Source organism: Musa acuminata, chromosome BXJ1-2 (assembly GCF_036884655.1).
Source record: "Musa acuminata AAA Group cultivar baxijiao chromosome BXJ1-2, Cavendish_Baxijiao_AAA, whole genome shotgun sequence".
Classification (NCBI taxonomy): Eukaryota; Viridiplantae; Streptophyta; class Magnoliopsida; order Zingiberales; family Musaceae; genus Musa; species Musa acuminata.
This window is the reverse complement of record NC_088328.1, coordinates 22,661,889-22,683,905: the sequence shown is the minus strand read 5'-3', so window position 1 is coordinate 22,683,905 and position 22,017 is coordinate 22,661,889. Positions and strand designations below refer to the sequence as shown.

Here is a 22,017-nt window from a genome sequence, read left to right as displayed (position 1 = left end):
CACTCCCACAGCAGCAGAACCATTACGTTCACCACCTCTATGGATATGGTCTACAGGAGAAGAAAGAGTGGTGGTGATCATGGGGGCCACCGGCACGGGGAAGTCGAAGCTGTTTATAGACTTGTCCGCCATGTTCTTCGGGGAGGTCGTCAACTCCGATAAGATACAGGTGTACCGCGGCCTCGATATCACCACCAACAAGATACCCGTGGTGGAAAGGAGCGGGTCCAACTCCTTTATCCACGCGCTGCTCTTGGAGCGTTATGACTCCCGGCGCGACCCGTTTGGCCCGGACGGGGAGCCGCAGCGAAGGGTGACTGGGGAGGAGGTAGAGAAGTTGCGGCATCGGTGCTGTTTCCTGTGGGTGCACGTGGAGGCGGCGGTTCTGGCATAGCACCTCGACCGGCGGGTGGACGAGATGGTGCAGGAGCTGGAACGGTACTTCGCGGCGGAAGGGGAGGCGGAGCGGCACCCGGGGCTGGGTAAGGCGATCGGGGTTCCTGGAGAGGACGACGGTGACCGCCGCCGTCGCCGCCGCATACACGTCGTACCCACTTCGATTAGAGTTGATTGAGCCCTTTCTTTTGTTAGTGGGGCCACTTTTAGCCTCCTTTATATATTTTTGTTTCTTTGTTTTTTTTTTTGTTAAAAGAATGGATGAGAGAAAAAGAGGAGCGGAAAGAAATATATATATATGTAATTATTTCTTGGGTTTTTTTTTAAAACAATCTAAATTTTTATTTTTATTTTTCTAACATAGCATCCCTTTGTGCTTTTTATTTTTGGGACAAGCACAACCTTCTTATGAAAACCGCCTAACCGATAACATTCAAATTTAGAGAAATTATAAAATTTAAAATGAGCAATTGTGAACCAAATCTTTATTTAAAATAAAAATAAAAATTATAAAACTATAATTTAATTATCCTTAGATTTTTTTCATTACGTATGACTTATAATCTATCATGGTTGTCTCTATCTTGTCATAATTGCTTTTGCCTCGTTACATTTGTCCCGTCTTGATTGCCTCTGCCTTCTATGCTCCTCGCCCCCTCCTCTATCGTGTTATGGAGGCTACTAAGACTCAAGTGTGTTTTTGCTTTTGTCCATAGCAATTGTTGTATTGGTCTCCCTTATCACGTTAATACTTTGCTAGCAACCTCCCATAATAATAGTGGCATGGCCTACGACAAATACAAGGGATGAGAGTGATAAAAAAAGATAAAAATGGATGTGGTAAAAAAAGATGCGATGATAACAATAAACGAGGATAAGGGCTAAGGCATCGACAGTAAAGCCAAACGTAATATCATCTTTTAAAAAAAGATGTTATGCAAAATATAAAGTAAAAAGGGGTTCTATGTAGGAAAAAAAATCAAAACCTAAAACTTATTTAGGAATTTGCTCTTATTTCTTTTTCTTTTTCACTTTTTTTTTTTTTGAGCGAGTCAATTTGATTTTGAAGGGTTCAAAGAACTAATGACACTCAAGTTCAAAAAGTAGTAAGGAAAAAAAAAAGAATAGATAAAACAACACGAAAATAATTTACTTTTTCCCATTTGTAGTCTTAATTGTTATTTCATGTTTACACTTGTTTCTAGTTTGATTTTTGAGTGTTCTTGTAATCTCCTCGTCACGTTTTGAGGTGTGAAGTTCTAATTGTATGTGATATGTGTGAGAAGGCAAACTATGTTAACATCATTGTGAATAATATTGAAGAGGCAAAACAATCTCGTTGTCATCATTATGAATGATGCTATATATATTAAACCTATTTATCAGAGAGGAACTTTTCAAAGTACAAAGGTCCTCTAAGTTAGAACATTTCAAGTATGTCATTTTAATGTATCACATCTCAAGACATAGTAAAAGATATACAAATTTTAATGGAGAAGTCTACTATTAGTAATCTACAAACTTTTACCCATTCCGCCACCGACAAGTCTTGAATTAGTTTTCCTATCCTTTAATGTATCTATAAAATAGCTAACAGTATTGAGATCGAGGGATTACTGGACAGGATTGCATTTCTCTTTTGGGCTGATTTGTGAGGTGTAAAAAGCATTTATTTGCAAAAGAATGTTGCATCCAATTTCAATTTTGCATCCAATTTCAATTTTTTACAGTGACATTCCGGATGCTTTCTCATTGTCTTATGTGCAACAATCAAATTAATTTAAGACTATAGTTTATAATCTATGGCCAATGGTTATCAAGATTTCAGTTATCCGACATATTAATTGTTCAGAGCTAATAAATCTAGAGTCCAGAGTTTTTTTTGTAAGTTTGATATCGACAAACAAGAGGTTTCGATGGTAAAATCCTATAAAAAATACATCCAGAGTATGCCCAATAAAAATTGTTCTTTCATTAGTTGAGAAATCAAAATACACTCACTCAAATTATTCGATAGAGTTTAATGAGTATACTCATATTTTATTTATAAGGAATATGTGATTATACTATTTATAAGGAATATGTGATTATACTAAGGCCATTGACCTATGAGTCAACTTGGCTTGGTTTAACGTTAGGTCTTTCTTGGGGAGCTGACACATAGGATTGTGGTAGAGAACCGATGTTATTACGGATAAAATTATAAACATGGTATTCGATGTAATGCTTATTAATGTCTGTATCGTTCGATTTTATTTATACTTTGTATAACATATAAAAGGCTGACAGTAGAATTAGTAGCCCAATTTTCTTTAGTTTTAGTGATTGTCCTAGGCTTGCAAACAAAGATTATATCATGTGGGAATTTGTGGGGATTTCGATCTGTAGTGGACTATTTTGGACCATTTATTGTGCAACTATTCAGAGCTTGTAAAGTCTATTTATAATTTGTATTAGTTATGAAGTGTTTAATGAAATGATTACTTGTGGATCCTGAGTGAGATGTTTTCTCTAACCCATTTTCTCTTTTATAGTTCTTAAGGGACCATAGGAGGTTTTAGTGAGGTTGACCTTTGCGGACGAACACGCAAAGGTTTCGCATGACTTAGGCAAAACTAGCTAAGTCCGTGACATATGATATCAGAACGGGACAAGCACTCACATAAACACTTGACATACAAACATAGGGAACCTAACGAGGTTACGCTGAGGGCAGCCAGCATGTCCACAAACGAGCATGGAGATGTAGGGAAAATGAGTCGCTCATAGGAGCGAGCATCTAAGATTGACATTTAGAGGAATGGTCAACCCTTCGTACAAGAGGCACCTCGAGGACAAGCAAGCTGGGAAGAATATATAGTACACAAAGGTCGGGATGGTGAGTTTGAGCTACGATTCAATGTTGGCAACTATACTTGATGGTGCTCAAGGCAAGTGAGGCACTTGGTAAAGGATGAGACCATGCAAGGTGGAATAGGTTGTTCAGCGACCGAAAGAGTTATGCAAAGCTCACAGAGGTGAGGAAAATTGCTAACTCTAAGAATTCGGTACTCATGCAAGGGCTTGTATGCGAACGATGGAGTGTTCATGAACATCCCAAGGTGACCAAAACTTGACACTATGGAGCATTAAAATTTTCTCTTTGACATGAGAAGGATATGTCAGTAGGATGCTGAATTGTGTAGCGAGTTCAGTATGTTGCTAGGCCTTGAGGGGTGCAGTAGGAGTTGTATTGACGTGGAGTCACAATATAACAAGTGCGTTTGAGGGAGGCAAAATAATGTATAGTATGTTCAGAGTAGTCCAACGAGATGGTGGTCTCCGAAACTTTCAAAGAGAAGGAAGCAAAAAAAGAAATTGATCCAACGGAACAGATATCTAGGAGGGATAAGTACCAGCTCTATAGAGGAAGAACCATGTACAACAGACTGCACATGTTGAGGATGAGTATTTCAAAATAACTTCACAGAGCTCAACGGACCGAGCAAGTGGTGATGAGTTATCATATGATCTCGCTTGAGATAATGCAATTGGGGGATGTATTGCGAGATCAAGTGGGGGGAGCGACCCAAGGCAACACAAATGAAGACACATTTGGAGTCGATATGGGGATTGAACTCAATAGAGAGCTGACTCATGGAATTATGGGCATGAGGACCATCATCAACTCAATGCAAATCTAGTAGTGGAGCAACTTGTGTGTTACTTGGTGAAGTATCCAAGCCGCATGAAGGGAGCTAACTTCGAAGATGAAACATTGAGCAGAGGCACAAAACTTTTCTTGGATAGATATTAACGATATAAACTCTTGCAGAGACAAGAGCGGGATCATGTCATTCCATGGGTCCCTCATTTTGATGGAGCGGGCTCATCCTGTATAGTGCCAAAGACGAAATGAGCTTTGAGGCACATGCACCTTATCTCGGAAAAGCATTTGACGGAAGAACTAAGACAACTCAACTTGCGGAGGCAAAGTTCGGTTTAGAAGGTCCTAGCACAAGGCAACAGGACACATAAATGGGTACTCTTAAAGAATATGTCATAGTACGACCAATCAAGTTGCCATGAAGGAAGTGGTGCATAACAGAGATTGTGCCGGTAGAGGCAAAGGCCCAGGATCAAAACAATGGTGCATCAATTTTAATGAAGCTTTGGGAGTTACTAGGCGACGGATTGTCCTAGAGCAGTGCTTCGTCTAGGTGTGACCCGAGAGCGGGTGGACAAATGTCGATTGCCAAATGAGCGAATACAATCGAAGGTGGAAGAGGCCTTGTGATGTATTGGTAGAGGCCACACATGGAGGGAGCCAAGAGGCGTATTACAGCTAGAGCGGAAGATTAAAGACTCGGAAAGGTGAGGAGTGGCACTTCATCAAGGGCTTTGACGAGGACGTCGAAGGAATAAGTGTGGGAGAATGTCACAGACAAAATTATAAATGGGGTGTTCGATATAATGCTTATGTATGTCTGTGTTTTTTTGGTTTTGTTTATGCTTTACACAGCATATAAAGGGTTGGCAGTAGGCTTAGCATCCAAATTTTCTTTGGTTTTGGTGATCGTCCTAAGCTTGCGAACAAAAGTTATGTCATGTGGGCACTTATGAGGATTTTGGTCTGTAGTGAACCATTTTGGATCATTTGTTGTGTAACCATTTAGGGCTTGTGAAGTATGTTTATAATTTGCATTGGTTATGAACTGTTTACTAAAATGATTACTTGTGGATCTCGAGTGAGATACTTTCTCTAACTCATTTTCTCTTTTGTAGGTCATAGGGGACCATAGAAGGTTTTAGGGAGACTGATCTTTGCGGACGGACACGCAAAGGTGTCGCACGACTTAGGCAAAACCAATTAAGTTTGTGACAATATAGTGCGAGCATAGAGAGCTCCTTGCCTATTGAGGGAGTGGACTGATATGAGAAGACGGACCACCTTACCCATGGGGAAGTCGTCTTGCAACTCCTCCTCAACCGTGTTGGGGATACTGCACAACAAGTCAGCACCGAAGGGAGGTCTCAGCGTGACCCCTCCGATGCTTAAGAGAGATGAGAAAGGAGTAAGTTAGTTGTATTCGGGAGAGTGTAGTGTTCACTCACTTATCCCTGTTTGGCCTGGGACTTGATTTTTATACCTGGGCACAACGAGGACCGAGATCAATGAAGATCCCCTTACCCTGCTTGTCAAGTGCTAGTAATGGAGGTGGCTTACTGGCTTATCAACACATTGTCTCGAGGTCAGAGTTGACGTTGAGCTATTGGAATGGCATTTTTTGTCTAGTTTTTTGCTGCTTTGAGTCAGGCAAAGAGTGATCCCTTATTCAATCGTTTGAAAGGAGGGTGTGGGGAAGACAAACCACATCGCCAGCCATTAATACAGGGACATGACCATTTCTTCAGCCATGGTGTCAGCGAGGAGTGGTTCTTATGAGGTCTTTTTAGGAAATTAGGATAAACAAGGATCATGGGCTGATTCTCTATTGACGACTACATGAGATTGGTGGGAGCTTCCCATACTTTTGCTTATGTAGCTTGCTCGACACATAGGTGGATGTTTTGTTTAATCGATACAAATTGTGACCCCGATCTCACAAATACAAATTTGTGAGACCGTTGTAGGTATATAAGAAATCGTTGATTATGATTAAGAATAATTAGTTAATTATTTTAAGATTTTATAGATTTATTGAATCAGTTACTATTCTTGAATTAAAAAGAAAAGAAAATGGTGGCAGGATGAGTTGGTGACGCCAGTACTTTCCCTATCAGAACCTAAGTAATCGTTTGAGTCTAATAGGAAGCTAATTTATGAGATCGTTATGTGAAATCATATCGAGTATTATTCGATCGTGAATGCGTCCGTCGAATTACTGAGTATTTGATGAGGTGGCTCTAATTTACAGGGATGATGATGGAGTGTTTTAGATGACGTGGAATCGACATTGATGTAGGGATGACATGAATCTAACATGTCAGGCTGACAAAGTGATTGATGAGATGTGATGTGACATCTGATTCTTCATGAAAGTATATAGCAGAGATCTTAAACATATAATTGGTATTATTATATACACGAAATCATATTAAGGCAACGGATGTAAGGATACGTGAAACAGTGTCGTAGAGAGATTCCCCGACCAAGCTGACAACCCCCATCGCCCCGTCCATCTCTCCTACCCCACCTGCACCTCTCTTCCTCCTCCGGTAGAAGTCCGACGACTCTACGCCACTGGCATCCCAAGCGTACAATTAACTGATGAGACCTCATGGCTTGTGCCATCCCTTCCTCCGCCGTAGATCACGTTCGCAGAACGATGGCGTCACCGATTGTACCCTCCTCGCTCCTCCTCCAATCAAGCTCCAGAAAGCCATGCAGATGAAGGTCCCAGTATTTAAACGATGTTGCAGTGTTTTCTTTGACTGCTTCCTGGTCAGGGCTCAACTGTGAGCAAAAAGCTGCTTCTCGAGAGACGAACATTTTGGCGAACATGTGATGGTCACGTCATATATGATTTGATGCTACATGTCGTTTCCTCAGGTCTAGAAGAGAGTTGTACAAAATCTTGCTTTATTCAGATGGTTAACAACAGGAAACAAAGAGTTGCACGAACCTTAAAGCAATAATACCTTCTACTAAGGACTTCACGGAAGGGAGGAAGAGAAGCAATAATGGTGCAAAGAAATATACATGGTCTTTGAAGCTATTTACAGAGCATAAAGCAATATCAAGGCTGTGTATGCCAAGAATCTCCTACACAGAGATCAAGAACAAGCTTCAGGAGATTCTACCAATACAAAGCCTTCTTCTCCTCGTCACCTATACGTTACGATGAGATCTCTCTCTCTTTCTTCCCATAACATATAACTCGTTCACTGAAACTGAGGAACAGGGGTCTTCTAATTGGGAAGAGCGACTGGTTTATCACCTGTTATGGAGCGGGTCAGGGCAACTCGGAGCCCGTCGCTTGCTGTCCTCCAGACCCGCGGCCGGGGAGGGGAGGATAGGGGCCGGCCTCCGCCCTATGACCGGCGTCTTGGAACCACCGTAGGACCAGGAGCTAGCCGGGAACAACCGAGTGGCAGCTGCTCCTTCGCTGTCCTCGAAGCACAGCCAGAAGCTGACCAGGAGCGCGAGCAACAGCTCCGCTCCCCACCGCCTCCTTCTCCCGGCCGTTGACATGGAAGCGAGATATTATCCCTCCGGGTTCAGCCTCATCGCTGACCAAACGCCGTCGAAATCCCCAGCTTCACCTGCAAGTAGAGAGGAGGGTGGCGTCGTGATGGCCCTTCCAGCTTGATCGAACGCCACGCCACCGCGTGATGACAGGAGGTGCGCAGTAATAGTTTCGAGTGGGATCGAAAGTCACAATTGAGTTGATATATAATAGTATTATATATATAACACAATATTTTTGCAATAAAAAAATAAATTAATAATGTAATTATGGTTGCGCTTGATGATGATTTTGATGCCACAATAGGTGATGATTACAGCATTCAAGGGACAGACAGTATAAGGACCAAGATTGAATGGTTGGCACGTCCTTGTGGTGGCAGAAGGCAGGCTGAGCCACATATTAAAGCTGAGACTGATGAACCCAGCCAATTGCTGGACCAGGCAGTCATGTACTAACATAAACAATTCCTGTCATCTCATGGTCGTCTTCTTCTTCTTCCCTATTATTTTACTTGGGTTGGAGCTCTTGACATGTCAGGTTTCACAGGTAGCATCCTAAATTCCTAGTGACCGTGTTCTGTCATATGGTGACCACCACACCACGCTCACTGGAATGAGGACACCAAGCACCGGCCTGGATGCAAAGGCTAATGAGCTGCTGCTGCTGCTGCCTGCATGCATGCATACGGTGGCTGTCTCGAGAATCAAAGCCACCACCTACCTGCGCACCTTAGTTGTGCGTGCATGTGGTCGTAGACGAGCTTTAATGGCTTCATATTAAACAAGGGCGTCCTTCAAGGTAGGGATGGTACCCGGTGATGGGACATAATAATTCTCGAAAAATACATATACCCAATGGACGAGCCTCTTGTCAATCATAATCTTACAAAAAATTATTTTCGTGACTCTAATTTTGACCCTCGATATCGGAAAGTAGTAATCTTACAATATATATTATCAATATCCACATTCAAATAATGTACCTCATGTTTTGAAGATATTCTCATTACATTTGTTAAAAATAATATATATTTTAAATTAAATTTTAAAATAATAACTAATCTAATATGCCAATCTATCACAAATCATAATATTATTTAAATCACTAATGATTTGAAGAATATAAATAGAAAATAGATAATTTATCAAAAAATCTCCAATAATAGATTTTTACCGTATGGTGCTCCATATTTGATTTTTACCGAGGGGCACACCTTTTTTCAAAGGTCTTGTTCTTGAATTGAGTTGTTTTAAACTCAACTAATTCGTGGATTGGTTTATTTTCAGATTAGATTAATTCGGGTCAAATTCATTCAAATTGAGTTGGATAGGTTTAGATCCCTTACATTCAATTTATAGTTACGTTACAATCGAGTTATACTTATTCACATAATATATTAAAATATATTAATTTTATATAATTTTATTCTAAATTAATTATAAAAATTAAGAAATAAATAAAAATTTTGTTAGAATCAAATTATAGTAGAATTCTCAAAGTCTTAATAATTAATTATCCTTAAAAATATATTTAAAAAAATATTAATATTAAAAATAATTAGGTAATCGAATTTAACTCATTTCAATTTCGAGTGTAACTACATCAATATAGGAAATAGAAAAAAGGGAAACGTAGGATTTTATGATTAGTTTTATGATAATTTTGAAATAATTTTATATAAAAATAATATATTTTTAACATAGTCTGTGAATGAGTGTAATAATTTTTTTGATAATTAAGATAATTTTATATAAAATAATAATATTTTTTAAGACAACTTAAGTTTTTTAGTTTTATGATGAATTTAGAATAATTTTATATAGGAACTTATATATGTTAGATATGTTATGTAAATGAGTATAACTCGAGTGTTACTTGAGTATAATAGTTTTTCTATATAATTTAAGATATTTTTTTAATGTAATTTAAGATATTTTTATGTAAAAATTAATATATTTTTAGATAACTTTCTTTTCTAAGTTTTATAAAAAAAATTAAGATATTTTTATATAAAATAATATATATTTTAATATATTATGTGAATAAGTGTAATTCGAGTGTAATGATTTGTAAACTATGAAGAGGAGGAGATACATTAAGAGGGAAGGGAGGGTGTAGTGGATGTGGAGTAGAAGGAAAAGAAAAGGAATATGAGGAGGAGTGATGAGGGAGATGGATACGGGAGAGGGGAAGGGGGTGACACAATACAAAGGTGGAAGAAGAGAAAGCTAAGAGGGAGGGAGCAATGGATACGGAAAGAAAGAAAAAAAAATGATGAGGATGAGGAGCGGCGGAGGTGGATAAGGGAGAGCGGGAGGGAGTGAGACAAGACAAAGGTAGAAGAAGAGGAAACTAAAGAGGAGGGGAGGGAGGGGTCAATGGATGTGAAATGGAAAGAAAAAGAGGATGAGGAGCGGTGAGGGAGGTGGATAAGGGAGAGGGAGAGGGAGTGAGACAAGATAGAGGTAGAGGAGGAGGAAGCTAAGGGGGAGGGGGAGGATGATTAGGAGGAGGGGTGAGGGAGGTTGATGAGGGAGAGGGGGAAGAGTAGGAGAAGGCGGATGTGAAGAAGGAAGCCAATAGAGAGAGAGAGAGGTGATGCGGAATGGGAGGAGGAGGCGATGGTAGAATGAGAGGAAGAGGAGGAGGTGGAGTCAAAGGTGGAATGATAGGAGAATAAGGAGGGGGAAGAGGAGGAAGGTGGGAGGAGTTGAGATGGAAGTGATGGTAATTTGAGAAAATAAAAGGATAATATAATGTTTAATTAAATCAAATTGAATCGTTAAAGTTAGTCTGATCCAACTCATCTTAAAAAAAAATTCAATTTAATCCTAAAAATCGAGTTGAACATAATAAAAAAAATAATTATTATCTTTTAATAATTTCATTAAGGATATATTGATCGAAGTATAAAAAAAAAATCTCTTGATAAAATCAAATATGAGAGCATCATCTATATAATAGATGATAATAGGATAATTTTTGAGTTGTCCATAGGTAATAGGATAATTTTCATTGCACATCTAATAACATTTATATAATATATATATTTTAAATGAGCCTCCTATATATATATATATATATATATATATTAATATTAAAAATAATTGATCCCTAGTGGTGGCTGGCAAATCTCTGCAAGGAAGTAAAACCAATCCCGAGTTCATGTCTTGGCTGTGCCAGCACAAGACTGATGAACAACACTGACTGTGGGCATTTTTTATGATCAAATGGTGAACAAAGGCATCATATATATCATAGGTGTGTGTAATGGGAGTAGTGGCCAACTTGAATGAGCCAATGGGCCAGAGGGAGCATGGAGTGTTCTCTCGAGAAAGAAGTCGTCAGCTGGGTGACATCGCAACACACAGCACAAGCTTCCTGTTCCAGGACCGCACTTGCCTCGTGCTGCTGACGGACTGTGCATTCCTTTGCATAAAGAATGACCCACCACAGCTCTCTCTTTCTCTCTCTCTCTCTCTCTCTTACCCACCTTTACACTTCTGCGTCGCAAATCTGTAATTGGCATGCAGACGTCTGGTTTATCCATCATCGAATATGGGTCTTGGATATATGATGGTCGTAGGTTGAGATCCATCAGTGTTGTAGTTCGACAGCTATTGAGTTCGTATGCAGTTTCTTACATTCCAGTTCCAGCATTTCTTCAAATTTGCTCTTATGAAACTAATGACATAATTTGGACTTTTACGAACAACAATGTTCCAAGAGCTGTAGGAGTGTTTCTCACTCCTACATAAGAGTCAGAAAGAAAGAAAGAGACTCTCTCTCTTTCTCTCACAGACTGCACACACAGAATCTCCAAAATAGAGCAACGGTGATCATTTGATTGGCTGGTTGTTCTTTTCTTGAAAGGAAGAAAGAAAAGATAAGGAACAGCGGAAGTCATGAACCGGAGGGGAATCCAACAAGTTAGTACTTCTTTCTATGATTGGCTCTTTTTCCACGGAATCTCCCTTTAAGCACATGCAATTCTTGATCGGATAGACTCTCTTTGTTATGTTGACTGCCACCAAACAATCATCCTCAGTTCCATGAAGCCAATAAGATATCTCTCTCCCTCTCTCTCCAGTCTGATCTTTAGTTTTCTAGGTTGAGGTAATGGAGAAAGGAAGTCGAAGAGGCAAGAGGCCTTGTGCAGCCACACCACCCATGCCGTCTCCTACAGTTGAAGCAGATGGCGAGGAGAAGTTCTACGCTTTGCTTGGAAGCATTTCAGCCATGAGAGACCTCATCAGAGCAAACAAAAGCAAGCGGCAGAAGACGGTGGCGTCGCTGCCGCTCTGGCGACCCACCTTCGAGTTGGAGGACTTCAAGGAGGAGGATAAGGAACCCGGTACGGTGGCGGGGAGAGGAAGAACGGACGAGGAGGAGGAGAAGAATGAGGTGGGAGAAGGCGAAAAATCTGTGGATCTCTGTCTCTCTCTTTAGTGCTTGAACTCAACATCAATTGTATATCCACAGTATTATTACACTTGGAAACTTGCATGCATGGCACCACTGTGAACTCTTCTCACCTTCTTTCGGCTTGTTCAGCTGAGCCTTCTGAGCAGAGAACGAAATGACCCTTATCTGAAGAAATGTGTTGATTGGACTTTTTGATGGGATGTGATACAGTGAATGCCTCTTCTGCAGCATGTTTGATATGTAACCTCTGTTTGCTCGAACAGATCTAAGCCAGCTTGTTAATCTTTTCTATGCTGCTTGAACAATATATTTTAATGTGATTAACTAGAATTCCAGAACAACATGAATTGAAACTTGTGGTGTTCTTATTGACCGATTTAATGTGAGAAGCTTAAGATCAAACTATCAGAAATGGTTAGACTACAACAAGTATGGTGCAACATTTGTGTTTGTGTTCACTGACCCAGTTTGTCTCCATAATTGCCATTCTTCTTGGAACTATCTGCTGCTGGTGCACTCTTTGCCTGCTTTACTACATTAAGTTGCTTCATTCAATCAGCATCATCATCTTAGTACTGACATGGCTCTTGAAGGCCTTTAAGACCATGGATGAGAGCATCTGTTGTTCTTATTCCCATCTTGATGTTCCTAATTGGACTTGTTGCTTTGCTCTGCACTCTTTCCTACATTCTCTGAGACTCTGACCTTCTGATGCTTTGCATCTGTGTTGACGGTGTGCATTCCTTATTAACGAGGCAGAGGAGTGAGAACACTTCAACATGCTGTTTTCTGCTGCTTTTTAATGATGCAGAATGAACATATCCACCAAGGGGAAGTCACATTTCTCTACCAAGACATGACAGAAAGCGTCATTGCAAATGGTTCCATGGAAGAAAAGAAGAACAGTATTCCTCTGGTGATCAACGACTCCATGCAGTGTTCTCTTCATGGTAAATCTTGATGGGCAAGGTGAGGAGACGACCTCAGGGGGTAAATGTACCTTCACATCCATGTAACTATCATAAACCCATGAATACGACAAACAAGGCTAGCAACGTTGCTTTGACACCCTCGCTTTCCGATCCGACCCGATCCGATAATATATACACCTATATAAAGTGCGATCACTTTTCCTCGACCCGAGGAAGGAGGGTTATCGGTCGATGGGGTCGGGGATGAGGACGTCGGTGACGGATCTGACGGCCGCGGCGACGGCGCTGCTGCTATTGCTGTGCTTCGGGGTCGACGGAGTCGTCTCGGACGCCTCCGACCATCGCTACAAGACAGGCGATCACGTCCCCCTTTACGTCAACAAGGTTGGCCCTTTCCATAATCCCAGGTGCGGCCTCCTTCCTGCTCTCCTCTCAGATCTCTCCTCGTTCTTCTCCGAACCGTTTGATTTGTGGGATCGTATGCGATTTTAGGTAATTAAGGTGGCATTAAGTGGTAACTGGGTGTTATTAAGTGGTGATTAGGTTCTCGTTAGGTCAGATCCGCCGAAGCCTGCAAGTTGATGAACCTTTTATTTTAGCCACTTGATTTGGGATTTATTTCTTTTGATAATGTGATTAAATATCTGAATTGTTTATTTTAAATCCACATAAAAAATTAAGTTTTTTGGGGGTAATTTTAGATCTGAAAGAACGGAAGCTCACAATTTCTTTAACCTTGGAATATATTTAGTTATTTTTATTGAGAAACTTTATGCTTGCACTAATTTGTTCTTACCCATTTCACTTGTTTATTTCTGTACAGCGAGACATATCGCTACTTTGATCTTCCATTTTGTACCCCAGGTTTGTCTCTGATTTATAGTATGTCTCACCATCAGTCCCATGCCCTTCTAAATAGGTCATTCATGATTCATGATGTTTGTTGTTTACAGAGCATGTGACCGAGAAAAGAGAAGCACTCGGTGAAGTTCTTAATGGGGACCGGCTGGTGGATGCCCCATACAAGCTTGATTTCCGAGTAGACCATGAGTCTGAAGTGCTTTGCAAGAAGAGGCTCACAAGAGAAGAGGTGTCCAAGTTCAGGAGTGCAGTCACCAAGGACTACTACTTTCAGATGTACTATGATGATCTCCCTCTGTGGGGATTCATTGGGAAGGTTGACAAGGAGGGCAAGGACCTTGGCGAGTACAAATACTACCTGTACAAGCGCTTCCACTTTGATGTCCTTTACAACAATGACCGTGTGATTGAGATTGTTGTCCACACTGATCCCAATATGCTGCTAGATGTCACGGAGGACAGGGATATCGAAGCAGAGTTTTTATATTCTGTGAAGTGGAAGGAGACTGCCACACCATTCGAGAAGAGAATGGAGAAGTACTCTCAAACTTCTTCACTACCTCATCACTTGGAGATCCACTGGTTCTCCATTATAAATTCATGTGTGACAGTTCTACTCTTGACCGGATTTCTTGCCACAATTCTCATGCGTGTACTGAAGAATGATTTCGTCAAGTAAGGAATCTTCCACTTTTCAGGCTCTTGGATTTTATGCTTTATTTTATTGCACAAATATATACTTACTGGTCGAAAATAAAGGATTAACAAGCAGAGATAGCAAAGGAATTCAATTAATATTGATATATGCTTGAGCAAACTAACTTAATTGACCTTTATGATAACTTATTTCATTATAGTTTTGGTTATGAACTCTTTAATGCCAAAATTTCTTGTCATCTCTGTTCATTTACTTCAAGGAAATGACTTATTGAATTCTTTAGAAGACAAGATGTTCATGCCAAGTAACAGAGGATAGGATATCATGGAATGAATAATTTGTAAAGTTATGCTACAACTATTTTTGCTGACAGAAGTAGTTGACATTTGAATCATTGGTAGCTAGATCAGAATCTGTATAGATTTCACCCCATTGCGAAAAACTCGAAATAAGCTGGATTGGATTCTTAGGATCAGTATTGACCAAAAATTTATTTAAAAAATCAAAATTATAAAATAAAAATGAAAAGAGAATGATAGAAGTTAAGGAGTATTTATGATTGAGTTCATTATTGTAATCTGATTAAAAATGTATAATTTTAAATTAAGCTTATATTCAATAATATTCAAAAAAATTATAAATCAAAATTAACACACACACACACACACACACACACACACACACACACATATAACTGCTTAATACATACATATAAGTTCTAGTTTAAATTTAAGTTACAATTTCAACTGCTTAATATACAAATTAAAGTTCAAATAAGAAAAAAAACATATGCATTAAACTGTTTGATAGAATAGCCCTCAGCCTGATCTGGCCAGATATTGTTTGTGCAGATCATGTTTTATCATTTAGTCAGCTGCTTTTATGAATGTTAGATTTCAAATTTCTTATAATCTGGTACTTGTTCTGCATGTTGTTGCAAATTCTATCCTTAGCGAGAAGTGCTTATGGTAATGTCATTTTTTTTCTGACCATTACTGTGAAGTAAAACCAGTAGCACGATTTTTTTTTTATGATTAGCATCTGCAACTATCTTCTGAAAGAAATGTCCATTATTCATCAATTGTGACAATGTTGTAAGCCATTGGCACAAGTGGCAGCCTGCTTTCTTTTTTATCTCATTTAATGTCGGTAGTGTTTTTAAAAGCGTTAGTCACCTTAAAGGTGCTAAGGTCCTAAAACGCCTGAGGCGCTAGGTGCTTGCCTAGACGCCCGCTAGAGCGATGCGAGGTACTCCAAAATATTATAATTGTAAATAAATATATTACGATTGATAAATATGATCATAAAATTAAAAATGCCACATCAAAATGATATTATATAAAGTGCCAAATTACCTCGGGTAGTGTTTTGATATCAATGTGATATATGCTAAATAGGTTTCTACTGATGGAGACGTATGCTAAATAGGTTTCTAAACAGTGCTAAATAGTTTTAAAGAGTGGAATAATTCTAAAGAGGGAACTGTAAAAGGAGTAATCAACGGCTATAGAGGAAGGTTGGGGAAGGAGAGGGCAACCGAGGAAGTTGTGGATGAAACTGCGAACTAATGCGGCGGTGGCGACGAAGGAAGCTGCAGATGAAGGCGACAGTGGCAAACGTAGGGTTTCACTTCAAAGACAAATTGCATCGGAAATAGAGTCAGTAGTAGCTACAAAGAATAATAAACAACAACAAATGTAAAAGACTACAAAAGCGTAAGCAGCAATAAGTGCTAATAACAAAATTAAGACTATATGCACGAACGTAGCTAAATCCCTAAGCTAAACGGACTCTAAACCCTAAACCCTTGGATCCACAAAAAAACTTGCAAAACAAAGGTAGTATTTATAATTTGTTCAATCGAGCAATGAAACATGGAAGAACAAAAACTTGTTATCAAAACGAAGAATTTCTGTGATATATGTTCCTTGGAACCCTTTTCTATAGACAATTTTTTTCTCTGTCTTTATTTTTTTCTCTACTATTGTTAATGTGGTTCTGAAGAACCTATCTAACCCGAAGATAAACAACTTTTTCTATTTTGACTTTTTTCTCGAATTACTGCTCGATCTACTCAATTTTCACACATATTAGGGCCAACAAACTTATGTAGTGTTTTAGGGTAAGGAACAAATTAGAATGAGCATCTAAAAACGAGTAGTTATATTTTTCAGAATAAAAGGATTTGTACAAACTTATCTATTAAACAACATAGGAAATATTTTACAAAAGATATGACTTCAAATAAAACATATAGGGTTTTGGTCTGATTTTTCAGACGACTGTTGATAGATTCATAGGACTCTAGAAGCACACGAGAACTTACAACCCTAGAGGCACTGACCCTCACTACCTTTCTTACAAATGAGAGGGTTATTTATAAGCGATTTAAGTCAGTATAAACAGTGTTTTGTTGATATCTCCTTACGCCATGGTTGGTGTCTTTTGGTTGTTTTATGTCACTGTTATGTTTTGTCGTCATTGTTGATGTTGGGCGAAACTCTTATCTGCTGAGGTGAGGTGACGGACCAGACACATGGTCTGTTACTTGTCTTATAGCATATTATCATTCACTAATTACTATTTGTTGATCAAGTAACTACTGAGCTAAAATTTAAAATTCTTCATGGATCTGATCTCCATATTGGGTTTTCATTTCTTCTATTATGATTTCTTCTTCTTCCAAGAGATTATCATTTATTTTAATTGTTGAAGTTCTTCATTTTTTAATTGTTGAGGATCTTTCACATAGATTTGCATATGATTATATTCTCTAAGAGGTTGAACCATTTCTGGCCATGGTTCATTCAAAATATATTATCATAGTTAATCCATTTTCTGCTCAGTTTCAAGCATGAGCTATTGATAAAGCTCCTTGGATTTAGGAATGTGCTGTATGAAGGTTGAATATGAGTCAAAGTATATCTAGTACCATGCCCCTTGTCCAATAAGCCTTGTTCCAGTCTACCATCGGATATACTTAATTTTGTGCAGGCACAATGTCTTTTTGTAGGTTTTGCAATCGATTTGATGGGATAAAATGTTGATGTGTAGTAATTTATTGCTACAACAAAAAATTGTGAGTATCCTGGAATCATTTGTTATTATTTTGTCCATTTTGCTAGACACGATTCAATATTTAGATGTATAAAGTTATGTTTTTTCAATGTTCATAGAATAGTTGCTTTAAGCTTGTAGGAGATATCTTCTGTGTTAGAAATGAGAACAACAAAAATCGATTTCTTCAACTAGTCCTCTTTTGAGGAAATAAGAGAGACTTTATTTTTTTTTAATCGAGTGCCATATGAGTATCTGTCATTCCGAGTATGATCTTTGGTGTTTTTACCCCAAAATATTCTTCTATGATCATATTATCATACATGGGATTGACATAATGCCTTTCATAATATTTTTTACAATTTTGAGGATGGATTGCTACGAATCCCCTTAGGTGGTATATTAGTAACATTTTCTATTAGGAAAAAGAGTTCATGAAGCTCCCTTTGAATTTCTAAGACCAACTAGGCAGAAATAGAGTCAGTGGCACCTACAGAGAATAATAAACAACAACAAAGGTAGTAAAGAAAGACTATAAAAACGTAAGCAACGATAAGGGCTAATAACATAATTAAGGCTATATTCATGAACGCTGCTAAATCCCTAAGCTAAAAGGACTCTAAACCCTAAACCATTGGATCGTCAAAAAATCTGCAAAACAAAGGTAGTATTTATAACTGGTTCAATCGAGCAAGTTTGTTTTGTAGGTTTTTCTAATAAAAGTTGTTCCTAATATTACCACTAGAGGGTAGAACCTTTTAAAGTAACAATCCATCCTCAAAATTATAATGAATATCACATAAGGCATTATGTCAATCCCATGTCTGATGATATAATCATAGTAGAATACTTTGGGGTAAAAAAAGCTAAAGATTAGATAGTCAGAATGACATACATCCATATGACACCCAATCAGAAAAAGAAGTCTCTCCTATTTCGTAGAAAAATAACTAGTTGGAGAAATTGATTTTTGCTATTCCTATCTCTGTAATTTGCACGCAAAAGATATTCCCTACAGGGTTAAAGCAAATATTTTGCAAACATTGAAAAAACGTTACTTTATACATTTGAATATTAAATCACGTCTAATATTAAAACATTACTTAAAGAAGGAAGAAATTTCTTCAGAAATGAAAAATAAGGATTAGGGCTAGGAGTATGTAGATAATTTGTATATCATGAACCTTATTAATTTGGATGTCAAAAACCTTCACCAACAAGAAGGAAAACCAATACAGATTATAAAAATTATAAACTAAAACCAGTAGGAAAAAAAATTTAAGAAAAAATATTACAGAAGGTCATACACAAAAAAGTATAAAAAACCCGAAAGACACCAATATAGGAGGAAATATGAGAAGAAATGCAAATGCTACTTATGTGGAGAAGAAGGCCATATAAAACCTAACTGTCCAAAATTAAAAACACGTCTAAAGTATATAGAATTAAAACAGTTACTTCTAGAAGAAGATAATAATTCTACTATATATGAAATAGAAGATCTAGAAGAAGTAAACCTTTTGGAAATAATAGACCCCAGAGATTATATAGAAATTGATAATTTAAAGTCGGTAAATAATGTAAACACAAAAAAATGTATATACATAACTTCAATATATAGATAGTACCTTAAAAAACTAGAATATCCAGGAAAAATTGTAACATTCGATAATACCCAATATGATCGAGTACTTGATATCAAATATACCGATAGAAATACAAAATACAACATTTTATTTACCAAGAACAGTAGTTGTAGAAATACCCAGAGCAGTACCTCTAATACTAGGGATAAACTTTATACATTCAAGAGGAGCTTTGTACATAAGCAAAGGAACTGTAACAATGTTTCCCAGAGCAACTAACATAATAGCCAGAATAGAGGAAAGAGGAGACTCTATAACAGACATTATAGAAGAAGCCAGAAGAGATGTAATAATTGGGATAAACCCAACAGACATTATAGGAGACTCTGTACCACATTTTATTTACCATGAACAGTAGTTGTAGAAATACCCAGAGCAGTACCTCAAATACTAGGGATAAACTTTATACATTCAATAGGAGCTTTGTAACAATGTTTCCCAGAGCAACTAACATAGTAGCCAGAATAGAGGAAAGAGGAGACTCTATAACAGACATTATAGAAGAAGCCAGAAGAGATGCAACGATTGGGATAAACCCAACAATCAATATATTCATGGTGATGTTTATTAGGTTTCTTCCTTGGGCTTCTGCTGTAGGTACACTCATGATGAGGAGTCTGCTGAGGACCAAGAAGAATCTGGGTGGAAATATATTCATGGTGATGTTTTCAGGTTTCCAAAGAACAAGTCACTGTTGGCTGCTTCTCTTGGTTCTGGCACACAATTATTTACTCTGTAAGTATATCTGATATAGTTTACTTTTACCAGTTAACTGTAAAAGCAGAACTGCAAGGGCCTACTTTTCTTCTGAGCAGTGCTTTTGGACAATTTATTGTTTGTTCTGATTCTTCATGACCTTTGGCATTCATGGCAGCACGGTTTTCATCTTTATTCTTGCACTTGTTGGCGTTTTCTACCCTTACAATCGTGGGGCCCTTTTTACTGCTCTTGTGATCATATATGCACTTACCTCGGGCATTGCTGGATATGCTGCTACCTCTTTCTATTGTCAACTCGAAGGAACAAACTGGGTGTGTCATTCTATCTTCATTACTCACTCTGTTCTTACTGCTTTATTTTCACATTCTGCATAACTTTATATTCCATGCATAAATCACTCTTACAGACATGCTCTTTGAAGAAACTTAAAAAGGTTGTTTACCATGTCAGATTATGAATGTCTTTGTACTTTATTGGCAGGTACGGAATTTGTTATTGACAGGATGCCTTTTCTGTGGGCCTCTGTTCCTGACATTCTGTTTTCTTAACACCGTCGCCATCGTGTATAGTGCTACTGCAGCATTACCCTTTGGTACTATCGTTGTTATTGTTCTCATTTGGACGCTCGTCACCTCTCCTCTACTTGTTTTGGGTGGAATCGCTGGTAAAAACAGCAAAGCAGACTTCCAAGCACCTTGTCGTACAGCAAAGTACCCTAGAGAGATACCACCATTGCCATGGTATCGACAAACTATTCCACAGATGATAATGGCCGGCTTTCTTCCTTTCAGTGCAATCTACATTGAGCTTTACTACATATTTGCAAGTGTGTGGGGCCACAGAATTTATACCATATACAGCATCCTATTCATCGTCTTCATTATCCTCCTCATCGTCACCGCTTTTATTACTGTGGCACTGACCTACTTTCAACTTGCTGCCGAAGACCATGAATGGTGGTGGAGGTAAGTCAGTTGTTATTGTATATATGCAAACCAACCACTAAAGACATTTGTTCACTACATATTCATACGCCAATATAATTGATTAAGCCCATAACTCATTAAAAAAAATATGTAGAAACATGAAAACATTTTTACACTAAGGCCATAATTTAGGTTATACAATATAAAAGCAAGAAAACATAATATATTAATATTTCATTTTTTTTCTGCTTTGATGTGTGACTTGTTGTTACATATACTGGTACACTATGGTTGATTTAAATCTTTAGATAAAATCAAAGATACTTTAGATTTTGTCATTACCTCTGATTCATTTTAAAGTGTACAGACCACATGGTAAAAGTATGCTATTGTTTCAGTTATATGCTAGTGAATTAGTTAAACAGTGTAAAGATGTTGCATGTTCCACTATATGTTTCTCTTACTATAGTTGAATTAATGCTATAGTTGAATTAGTTAAAAGTGTACAGACCGTATTTGTTTTTTTTTTTTTTTTGGGTCCCTAACCCTATTTGCCGACCTTAGATGGTGATATGTGGCTGTTCTTCCCATTGCGGATATCTGAATTGCCATTCTGCTTATGCCGATGCAGGTCTTTCCTATGTGGAGGATCAACTGGCTTATTTGTGTATGGATACTGTCTGTACTACTACCATGCTCGCTCGGACATGTCGGGGTTTATGCAGACGTCTTTCTTCTTTGGCTACATGGCTTGCATCTGTTACGGCTTCTTCTTGATGCTCGGGATGGTTGGCTTCCGTGCTGCTTTGCTGTTTGTGCGTCACATTTACCGATCTATCAAGTGCGAGTAGCAAGTTGAAGTTGTTGCCTGACTTGGAGCAGCAGCACATTTTGAACACAGAATAGAATCACTGGTTTCTGAAGTAGATGCTTAATAGCCTGTGAAATATCTATAATCCAATAGTCCTCGTCTACTTTTATGATCTTCTTCCACTTGAAGTCCTTGATACTGTTTTGAAAGGTGTATCAAATATGCATTCGTGCAATTTGTGAAACTGATTTATCTCTATTGAAAAATAGTAATCTCATTATGTATCCCCGTAATTCCACGTGTATACCAGGGGGCAATGTGTAAACCGGTGGATGACGATGCTGCAATTTCAACAAAATAATAATAATAATAATGCATGATTCATCAATATGGGCACAAAACACAAGCTTGTG

The 22,017-nt window shown here is 38.2% G+C and overlaps 1 protein-coding gene across 1 annotated transcript; it reads left to right on the top strand.

Annotated features, from left to right (window-relative positions):
• Positions 1 to 13,121: 13,121 nt before the first annotated feature.
• LOC103976165 (transmembrane 9 superfamily member 3) lies at positions 13,122 to 21,897 on the top strand. Its single transcript, XM_009391371.3, has 7 exons — positions 13,122 to 13,332; positions 13,749 to 13,789; positions 13,879 to 14,461; positions 19,745 to 19,882; positions 20,022 to 20,178; positions 20,348 to 20,832; positions 21,425 to 21,897. Exons 1-7 carry the CDS (start codon positions 13,157 to 13,159, stop codon positions 21,642 to 21,644), a joined length of 1,800 nt encoding a protein of 599 aa, XP_009389646.1. The 5' UTR covers positions 13,122 to 13,156; the 3' UTR covers positions 21,645 to 21,897.
• Positions 21,898 to 22,017: the final 120 nt, after the last annotated feature.